At 33.9% G+C, this 11,661-nt stretch overlaps 1 protein-coding gene across 1 annotated transcript; it reads left to right on the top strand.

The window, feature by feature from the left end:
• The first annotated feature begins 1,333 nt into the window (after positions 1-1,333).
• LOC149898158 (MICOS complex subunit Mic60-like) lies at positions 1,334-10,564 on the top strand. The gene is made up of 17 exons (XM_090115343.1): positions 1,334-1,378; positions 2,346-2,530; positions 3,049-3,254; positions 3,338-3,376; positions 3,788-3,930; positions 4,428-4,554; positions 4,924-5,087; positions 5,423-5,548; positions 5,831-5,903; positions 5,980-6,068; positions 6,489-6,599; positions 6,881-6,998; positions 7,536-7,673; positions 7,958-8,061; positions 8,351-8,452; positions 8,707-8,795; positions 10,350-10,564. Exons 1-17 carry the CDS (start codon positions 1,334-1,336, stop codon positions 10,525-10,527), a joined length of 2,037 nt encoding a protein of 678 aa, XP_089971469.1. The 3' UTR covers positions 10,528-10,564.
• The last annotated feature ends 1,097 nt before the right edge of the window (positions 10,565-11,661 follow it).

The raw sequence follows: 11,661 nt of genomic DNA, 5'->3' as shown, positions 1-11,661 counted from the left end.
GGCTTCACTCAATGTTTAGGCGATATACCGTCCGTCTTTTTTTATACGTCCATGATTACTTCCATTAAAACTTTAATGTAGTTACATAAAATTTTTGCAAGGTATTAAGCACCTTATGTATGACATTATTTTCGGATAACCTCTAAGCTGACGTTTTTTTAAAGTAAATTATGTTTTTCAAATCGAATCCAATCACGACTAATAGTTTTATTAACACTGTTGTATTAAAATGTAAAATATAACTTATTGGGAAATCTGTGCAATTTTAAAGTGTAATTGTTTAGTTTTCTATAAGTGACAATGATATTATTTAGGTCCTTTATTTAATATACATGTCCCGTTCAAACATTAGTAAATTCACGTATTTCAGAAAGAGATAACATTATACCTAGGTATTAAATATATCTTCCATAATAAATTAAAAATCACGTTTTAATATCATTGTCACTAATAGAACTTTAGAAAAAAATAGATTTCTGGTGTTGTGAAATAGTTTTATTACTATTAGGGACCTATATTGTAAAACTTTACTGAATAAACAAATGATTAAGACTTCTCTAAATTTTGTTATTATTATTTACCCCTCACTCCATTTGTTTTTTTTTTTCAACGACAAAACCTCCTTAGAGCGTATACGCACTATGCGGGTAGCCGCATTGCGGGTAGCCGTCCGGCTGACCGCAAGCACAATTATGTACGTAATATTCATTTCTATGCGCACTGCGATGCGGCTACCGCAGACCGCACAGTGCGCATAGAAATGAATATTACGTACATAATTGTGCTTGCGGTCAGCCGGACGGCTACCCGCATAGTGCGTATACGCTCTTATTGCTATTTTCTAAGAGCGAGCGCGCACGAGCAACTTTGTCTCCGCAACTATTTTGTCTCTCCCATCAATTTGTATGGGGAGTTGCGTCGCTACGTGCGCGCACTTTCATACTAGCCCATAGGTGGGAGAGACAAAATAGTTGCGGAGACAAAAAAGTTGCGGAGACAAAAAAGTTGCGGAGACAAAGTTGCTCGTGCGCGCACTGTCTAATTGTGCACTTAATTTTTATGTCAAAATGCAACAGCCAATCGCAAAGCACGCTACTCTGTGGTTTGCGCGCCAAAATTTCGCATTATTGCAAAGAAAATATAAATCATATTAGAAACATTTAATTTCCAAATAATACCACTTACTTTTTTTGATCCATTTTTTGCTAAGCATATACTTTTTTAAAGAACATAGAACTATACGTACTATTTAGTTAATCACTGCAGAAAACTAAATAGATTGGCAGAAGACAAGTTTGTCATCATGTCACACGCTGTAAATTGAAACAACAAAATGTTCAGATTACCTGGGCAATTGCTGACAATCCGAAGCATATTGGTAAGGAAACATTGTACAAGAAACAAAGCTAAAATATTTATATGGAAACAGCACATTCTTATAACACTTAATACCTGCTGGTATGGTAGAATAATATGGTAATAATATGGTCACATCGGTTCGCAGTACGCGCATTTATTTTACAAATTATCTTCAATCCGTTTTAAAGCATTCTCTACTTATATACCTAGCGGGCACAACTTACAATTTCCCTTTTGCTTCTCTGTACTCATTAGAATAACGATAGTGCAGTATAAATTCAAACTAAGCATTCAAATTACCAAATTCAGTTTGATATTTCATTCAACTAACTCGTTCGATACAGTAGTACCTACTAATAGTACGGGAGCCAGGAACAGATTTTATGACCAAGTTCCTCTCAAGCGGTAATTAGTAAAATGCATCAAAGTATAGTATTATGAAGCCTCGTGAACGTCAGCTGGAGCTCGGTTGGGGGGAAGAGCGGTTGTAGCCTCCCGTATCAGCTGACGGTTTTTCCACCAAGATACAGCCAGCTGACCTATATATTTATCCACAGTTACATATAAGCTATCATCAGGTAAATTTTTGTTTGAGAGGAAATCACGGAAAATAAATTTTTCTTTAAATTTAACTTTCATGTTCGAGACACCAGCTGACGTATAATACACCATGTTGTAACCAGCTGATTATTTTTTTCCGTTGAGATATTGGGTTAGCTACAATTTGACAAATTTTTAGCTGAGAGGAAATGAATGAATGAATGTATTTTTTTTTCCTACGTGCGTGGGAGGCTACAACCGCTCACCCCCCCAACCGAGCGCCAGCTGACGTTCACGAGGCTTTATAATACTATACTCTGATGCTTCTGACGAATTATCTCTTGAGAGGAAATAATGAACCCAATTTGCACCTGGCTCCCTAACCATAACTAGGTACGTCGATACAGTAGTACAGTTAGTACATTCGTAATCAAATACATTCGCAGCGTCGACACCCCATTTACCTTCGAGGAACACATCTCTCTCAACCCTACAGCAAGTACAGTCCTCAAGAGCGAGATACATGCCCGAAGCCGCCACCGCCTCCTCCACCAAAGGCTAAAGATGATAGCATGTTTTGGGGAGCTATAGCCGTTGTATTTCTTGCTGCTGGCATCGCGGTTATTGCTAAGTAAAATATACATTGTCTATAATTTAACTTGTATGAAACGGATGACATAGAAGGGTGGATACGCTGTTGCAAAACCACGGGCATTTATATAGCTTGTGTTATTCTGATAAATAAGATACGACACAGCTTCCACAAATAACTTCAGTAGCTATGGCCATTATTAAATAATATGATATGTGTGCAGATTATTTTTGATTATTCAATACAAGTCAGGGGCGTAGCTACCGCCGTATCTGCCGTATCAATTATACGGGGCCCCCGCGCCAAGGGGGCCCCCAACGTGCGCTTTTGTAAGAAATCTTTACCCTTCCTAAGGGCCCCCAAACAAATTTTTATACGGGGCCCCGCCAAGGCACGCTACGCTTCTGATACAAGTATAATATTCATGTTAGGTAGACTGTCAAAGTGACGTTTCACGCATAAATCTTAACTGTAGATACCTAAAAATATATTTAAAAACTTTTTATTAAAAAAATAGATTCTTTTGTTATAATATTACATGGACTGCAAATTTTTAGACGTTCCCCCGAGATGCGTGATTGGTTAACGATCCACGCGCCATGGTTCGATGACTTTATAGCAATAATGTATGAAGAAAACATGACGTACTCTGAATTCGCGGAAAAATGTACAGATGACTTGAGAAGCCTTATACAGAACATTGGCAGAGATGATAAGCCCAAGAATTGTTCTTTGGAGGGTGAGGATGGAAAACCGGTCATAAGTAAGGAACAAAATAATCTTCGATTAAATCAAATATTGAATCATATTATCTTTTTATTTTAAACACATTTATTTCCCTTTCAGCAGTACCAGAAAGGCATGAAGTAGAAACAGTAAAGATACGTGGTATGTTTTTCACTCTCTTACCGAATAGGGCATATAGATAATGTAGGTACAATACGATATTTTTGAAAGAAACTACACAATATACCTAAGTAAAAGTATTTGCAGGAATTTTATTTCTCACAATGATCAAACCATTTGAATTCGTGGCATAAATGGACTGACCTATTTCTTCTATGCTTTCACCTCTCTAATTAATTAAAATAAGATTTCATTAAAAATAAACACAAAAAAGAAAGTGTGTGTCACGTGTCAGAAGTGAAACTTCTTTGGCAAGATTACGATACCAAAATCGTCGTCTTACTTCATGACGTGACGGTACTGCCATGATGCGACCTTGTAATTTTACTCTCAACGCGCCTAAAGAAGTTTCACTTCAAAAATTTATTTCACAATCAATTCTAATTACAGAGGATGGAAAGGAATGTGTAATTATTCCACCACCGGTAGTAACAAAGAACATTTGTGACGTTGAAGAGTGTCTGATCGATCTAGCTGAGACAGTTCTAAACAACTACTACACGGCTACTGAAGCTTGCGCGTATTATAATAGAGTAAGATGTTTCAAAGAATTGGAGTAGACTTTAGAAGCATCAATTTTTTGTGCCCCTTCCACATTAATTGCGTGATAATTGCAAACAAGGAGGCAAGGAGTCTCTGTAAACTAATAAAAGTTTCGATCTCAATTGATGTAGGTAGAAGGTTGATCTTGAGGAATTTGTGAATATAATATAATATTATGTCGAATGGTTAGACGACTTACTCAAACTCACACTCAAAATACGGACTTTAAAATAAAAACATAAATAGCACCATATTAATCTTCAATTTATAAACACTCTGATTTTCATCCGATCGCGAATAATTTCAACAAAAAATTCATCATATTTTACTCTTATAAACCGCCACAACTGATAGTCCTACTCCTACATCACATTTGTGAACTTAGCAGAGCATCTCTCAACCATAACTGCATCATTTTAATAAATATTCAATAATATATTATCTAGTAAAAGTTAAATAGTACCTAATTGATATTCAAAATCAACAGATAGTAGAAGAAGCTATGCAGAACTTTTCCATACCAACAGTTAAGAAACTACACGATCAAATGGCAGAGAGGATTGATCTAGTCAATACATCTCTTAATAATGTCAATACTGCACTAAATGATTTAGGTAAGGGAATGTGACCTTTGTTAAATGACAGCAACTTTTATTATAATGTTGATCAACCACTTGTCATAGTTATGTTATAAGAGAGAAAGAATATAGGTATCTAGTATTAAGAATAAAATTTATAAATGTCTATCCTTACTGCGATGTGTAGAGGAATTATATTATAATCGACTGATTATTTAGTCGGTATATTAATTATTTACTGAACAGAGTTTAACCAATTTGTCGCTATTAACAAGTAGAAACAGTAGAAACACAACAAGTAGAAACATTTAAAACCGAACTGATTAGCGCATAACCTTTATTGTCTGATAAAAATTTTCCCTATATCGTGTGTCTAAAGCAAGAAAATCATTAAATGTATTCTAGACGATCTCACACATTACTTCGAATGTGGTGTAAAAGCACCAAAGGAAGAAATGTGCAACATTCGAGGTCTTATAAACGACTATCAGAAGAAGCTGAAAATATCTCGCATCAAGTATGAATGGGAGAATGATAAATCTATTGCTATGGATCAACATTGGCAGAGGGTATTCTTCTGTGTTCTTGCTATTTTTCTTAAATGCCTTATGCCTTCTATAAGGAATATCATTGCACGAGTTCCTTGCCATTTCAGTTAATTCTGTAATGTAGATATTTTATGTTCTATTATCCCCAATTGAAAAATAACGAACGAAAATTTCAGTTAATTCTGTAACTTTATAGAACGAACTTTATATTTTGATAATTCTTTAGTACTTTCTCCTTTCCCCCTTTTTCGATTGCAATAATATGGATTTTATGAATATGTTTTGTGCAATTTATAACCGACAAAAGTTTACAGTAAGCTTATAAAACCAAATTTGAAATTATTTGTAATTCATAGGTTGAGGCAGCAGTAGACAAATATACAGACGAGAACCAAACGATGTTTCCCGAAATAAAGTACGTTCAGGATAAACTACAATTAGTCGGAGATCCAGATTTATTGCTCTATCACACCTATAGATATGTAAGTTTGAACATGTTTGAGTAAAGTGACGTCATAGCAAATATCGAAGTGTGCAATGATGCAGTCAGAACGAAGCTCACGGGAACTGACCTTTAACCTATGCAAGTAAAAATAGGATTTATGCAAGATGTACCTCGTGGTACATCATACACTTTGATTTAAAATCAAGAGCTTGATTTGGTAGTTGCTTTTTTGCGTCTTTAATTCAATATTGACACATAAGATTTTCTACGCTCTATATGATAACAAAACTATAGAAAGCTATTTTTTATTATATTTCAGTCACAAAAATTAAAAGAAGAACTTAAAAATTCCGTCGTAGGCATGACAGAGCGGATAAATAGAGCAATGGATAGTACGTAACATTTACACTTTAATATCATCGCACTGTAATTATTTTATATGTAATTAAATTAATTTAAATTTGATAGATCTTCCACCGAATAAAGCACGGGACGCACAATTACAAGCAGTACTTAGGGAAAAGAGGACTGCATTGGACAAAGAGTTCAAACAGAGGGTATATAAACTTCAGTCATAAAACTAATGTGTGAAGTGAAAAAAGTGCAGTCCCGTATCCTATAGTGGGGCATTATGCATACATCTGTTTCACTGATCGATTTTCTTTAGGGACAAGTTGGTGATCAGCCTTCTGTGTCCTGCTAGATCGAGACATTTTTTCCTTGTCTCCACCCGGAATCGGACCCAGGATAGACAAATAATTATTTATATGTGATATAAATAAGTTTTGTAATAAAATGATCCTAATACACGCGTTTGCTACTATGAATAATGAATAATGTTATATCTTTGGAAAATTCTAAAATCACTGTTTATTCTGTTGTTGGATAGAAATAATTGTCTACATACAAAGTTTTCAAATATCGGCTAAAATATAATTAAAAATGTGGTAAAGGGTTGTATAATCATAATTTTATAGTGCGAAGAACAAGTAAAGAACAATGATAAGATATTGAAAGATTCCTTAAAAAAGCAAAGTGACAGACACCAAGAAGTACTGAAGCAAAAGTTGGTACAGAAGGAAAAAGAGGTAAGTTATGGATAGAAATATACTTCAACGTCAATTTTTTAATTATCTACAATCTAACAAAATTCACAAAATATTAGAAACGATCAGACACAGAGACGACTTAAATAAAATTAATTTTGTTGAAGATGTTGTTTCATGAACAAGAATGGTGACTTTTTTTAATAACGTAGAAGTTTTCAGATCTTATTAGTTTGTATGTATTTTAAATTCATTGAGAAATTGTTAGTTATTAATTATTGTCATTAATGAGCCTAAAAGATAAATGAAAAATTTATTTTTAGGCAACAGAGAAACTAAATAAAATGGTAGCTGAGAAAGTGGCATTTGAAAAGAATATATTTAGACGGCAATTAGCTGACATGGCTGCAAAGCTGAAAGTCGTAGAAGATAAACTTAATGGTAACTACGATATATTATAAACTTGTAGAGCTAAATATACATATTATAGAGATGATAGATATTCATTTTTCTTAAGATATTGGTACAATTTATAGGTACTTGCTTCTTAAACCGTTGACAATATTCTTATGTACGATAGAATATTATAAAGCGTACTACTTATTAAACAAATTTTGGAAGTTATGTTGGTTTTCTACAATGCCTGACCAGATAGTATTGACATGCTTTTTAATTGGTTACGTATCTTAGGTACCTACCTACCGTTCACTGAAAATTAAATATTTTTATAACATTAGAAGACAATCCCCTGAATTTTATCTATATATATAAAACTCAAAGGTGACTGATATAGAGATCTATCAACGCACAGCCCAAACTACTGGACGTATCGGGCTGAAATTTGGCATGCAGGTAGATGTTAGGACGTAGGCATCCGCTAAGAAAGGATTTCCCGAAATTCTTGCGGGAACGGGGAAAAACGGGGATGCACGTACAAAGTCGTGGGCGGAAGCTAGTATTTCAATATAACGATTGTAGCGCACTTAAAAGCTGAGCGTGAAACGAAAAGATCACAAGAACTTTGGGTGGCGGGGGCTGCCCTCCTCAAAGCTACTAAAAAGGGGGAACCTAGGGTCCGAGTAGATAAAGAATTAAGGGCTATTCAAAAGGCATCAGGTAAGAAAGTTTTACATACGAATGTAATTTATGACAAACGTTTTTAAGAAGACATAATTAAATAAATAATTACTTAAGATTAATACGAATGTAATTACTGACAAACCTTTTTAATTAGTTTAATTTGAAATGATTGGATAATTAAATTAAATGTAAAATTATAAAATTAAAATTGAATTCGATATAGTAAATCCAAATTGAATTCCATATTGTAAAACTTAATACCAAGGGAAAGGCTGTTAATGTAATGTAGGTACCTTGATAACGCATATTTTATAAAAAAGGGGATGGAGATAAATTAGTTGAAACAGTCCTAAAAGCGATACCAGAATCGGTTAGAAAAGACGGGATCGTACCAGAGAGCGTGCTTCGAGAAAGGTACCATCGAGTAAGTTAAATTTTTATAGTTTAATCCAAAAAATTATTTTCTCCTGGTATTGTATGCGTATGCAAAATCTCAATGGCAAGTCAGATATTATATTTTTGTATTTTGCTAATAGATACATTCATGGCATTCACAAATAAGTACAAATATATTTTAATAATCATATTTCAGTCATTATATAAGAATTCTATGATAATACAGAAATAAACCTACTGAAATTGATTTTTTACCACAGAAAATATTAGAAACTATTACTAACTTTTAGAACTTTATTTTTATATCCACTTTTCAGATGGAAAGCATAGCGCTAAAAGTGGCGTTAGTAGAACATGATGGAGCTCCGTTACCAGTTTACTTCTTATCGTGGATACAATCTGCTTTGTTGTTTATGAAGGTATACAATATAATATAGGTACTTTTTTATTTCATCATAATCATTAATCAGGCGAAAACATTACGAACCTATTTTAAATTTCAATCTCTATACCCATCTATATAAATAATTACAATTAATATGGTCTATGTGACTAAGCCCCGAAATTCGAAGAGCATGCTTAGGCATGCGCTAAATCTCTAAAATATGATCATCAGGCGAACTACTAGTTTGTTTGCCTGCTGTCTGGACATAAAAATGTTCTTTTTTTACAGATGTCTGGCATCCCACAAGCAGAAATAGACAATCCACCGAAAGAGCCCTTCAAGGATTTGGACACATTTGATTTGCTACAACGAGCAAGGTAAAATGCAGAGTAGAATTTTAGTTTAGTTTATGATTTTTTACAATGGAAATCATTTGTTGCGAATATTTCTTGACGATGGTGACTACTTATAGCACAGACTAATAATAATATACTAGCTTAATAGCATCAGATCACCTAACATGGCTTTAATATTATGTAGTTTTTGATAAACTTCTCATTCTTGTTACGTTAATTCTAAAAGAGTTGCGAGGATTGTTGAATATTATGTCAAGCGAGGAAAATTTTTCAGTAAAAAGAATAGAATTTTCGATCGTGCAAATCAACTCTGTCTTTTCTAGTCATCTTTAAAACACATAATATACCTAATCATACCTACACAATGTTAAAAGAAAACTCTCGAGTCATAAAAATATTCCAATGTAACCGTAATTATAATTGCATTACGCATCAATGGACAGGCGGGTTAGTTCTGCCGTCACGTGGCGTACCACGCGTTTTGGTTAGGGAGCCAGGTGCAAATTTGGTTAACTATTTCCTCTCAAGAGATAATTCGTCAGACGCATGAGAGTATAGTATTATAAAGCCTCGTGAACGTCAGCTGGCGCTCGGTTGGGGGGGGTGAGCGGTTGTAGCCTCCCACGCACATAGGAAAAAAAATACATTCATTCATTTCCTCTCAGCTAAAAATTTGTCAAATTGTAGCTAACCCAATATCTCAACGAAAAAAAATAGTCAGCTGGTTACAACATGGTGTACTTATTATACGTCAGCTGGTGTCTCGAACATGAAAGTTAAATTTAAAGAAAAATTTATTTTCCGCTATTTCCTCTCAAACAAAAATTTACCTGATGATAGCTTATATGTAACTGTGGATAAATATATATGTCAGCTGGCTGTATCTTGGTGGAAAAACCGTCAGCTGATACGGGAGGCTACAACCGCTCTTCCCCCCAACCGAGCTCCAGCTGACGTTCACGAGGCTTCATAATACTATACTTTGATGCATTTTACTAATTACCGCTTGAGAGGAACTTGGTCATAAAATCTGCTGCTGGCTCCCGGACCATTTGTAATTTTGTGACTAAATGCCGCTTTCACAACTTCTGGATATGTTCTGGATAGCTTATTTGACAGATAAATGACAAGTTACATATAAAAATATGCGTCGTGTAAAATAGGCTACCTTGGGCTTTATCAGTAAGTGATGAAACTGACAATTTGGTGAAATTATTCAATAAATACTGAGGCATTTATTTTAAACAATTTATTCCTGATGGTTATTTTATAACTTTACGGTTTATTTTAAGTTATAAGGTTTCTACAAATTTAATTTTGTTCAATAATTTATAAACATCATTTAAAAATTATTTAACGTTGGTTTGTACCGAATTTACGGAAATTGAAAATATATATTTTCCAATCGCATTTTTACCTTGGACACAACAAACGTTCTAATTAAGTAATTATTTTTATTGTTTGTAATCGTTCTCAATGTGGTATTTTTAAATGAAAATTTTTACATGAGTGATTAATAGAATAAAATAAACAGATTGGCATGATTCGTATTGTAAATAAAAAATGTGACTACAGATTTTGGATGGAACGTGGTAACCTAGCAGCCGCTATACGCTACGTCAGTTCCCTGGAAGGCGCGTCGCGGGCCGCAGCTGCTTCATGGACGGAAGACGCCCGCTCCCACCTGGAGACCAGGCAGGCTGCGGAGGCAGTGTTAGCGCACGCGGCAGCGCTTGGATTGCAATATATTTAAATTGTTGATTGTTGTGGTTTTTGATGGTTTTGGAATAAATAATTGAAGTAAAAATGTGGTTTTATTTTTTTACAATGAAACATTATATTTACCTAACTACCACATTATTTTGATTACGTAAATAATAAAAAAAAACAAGAGCAACTTTAATTTTACTTAGCCTAAGTTATAATTTTATACAAAAAAATGTTCTTTCTACACATGCCTCCTTAAAACCTAGATAATGTTAGGAAGGAAGGTAGGAAATAAATTACTAACTACATAATTAAGTATTACATAATAATATTTAGGTACTTAGACACAAAACACGAGTCACGAATAAAGTTTTGGTGAAAACATATTTGCTCTTTAATTATAATTTTAATAAAACCTAACCGTTTACGTTAAGGAAAACTACTGGCATAAAGTAAAATTCGTGTTATACTGAAAAACGTTATATTTTGTAATAGATATATAGCATTGGATTAGTGAATTGAGGTTGCATGTTATAACTGTAAATCACTATTACAAAAGTAATGACGTTTTCACTGAAATAATTCAAACACGTTTTGCCTGAGCGTGGAAATCCCTACTATAATATTATAAATGAGAATGTAACTGCCCTTCTATATATTCTTCACACCTCAACCATTGAACCGATTGGGATGAAATGTGATACAAGGGTAGTTTGAGACCTGAAAAGTATGAAGGATATGTTTAATCCCGGAAAACTAAGGAGAGGTTTGTATTCGGGTTTTTCTATGTTCATGTGAAGGTCTACAAAATAATCTACTAACTTTCTCTCAGAAATGAAAAGTCCTTTTAAAATATTCTTCTGAATGCAGAGCATGTTCACATTAAAACTTCATTTAACCTTTAAATGTCATACCATCTTTTCCTGAAGTCCTGAAAACTAAGTTGACTATAAATTTTAAATGAGAAATGTCCAGTCAGTCGAGATACGATTACAATGCAGTATATACCTTTATATAATATTTTATGGTATGATTTTTTTGTCTGTAGATAATACCTAATTAGAGCAGGTTGTATACAGTTAGAAGACTATATTTGGTTTAAAACCTATCGACCTATTCTTAAAACACGAATGCGGTTAATTTATTTAATTGGAGCAAAATTAAAAATGGCCTACGCGTG

The sequence above is a fragment of the Colias eurytheme genome, chromosome 23, assembly GCF_061535395.1.
Source record: "Colias eurytheme isolate Ceu_HAF_F1 chromosome 23, ilColEury1 Martin Lab GWU primary, whole genome shotgun sequence".
Lineage (NCBI taxonomy): Eukaryota > Metazoa > Arthropoda > Insecta > Lepidoptera > Pieridae > Colias > Colias eurytheme.
Note: the sequence above shows the minus strand (reverse complement) of the source record. Positions and strands in the feature narration are given on the sequence as shown.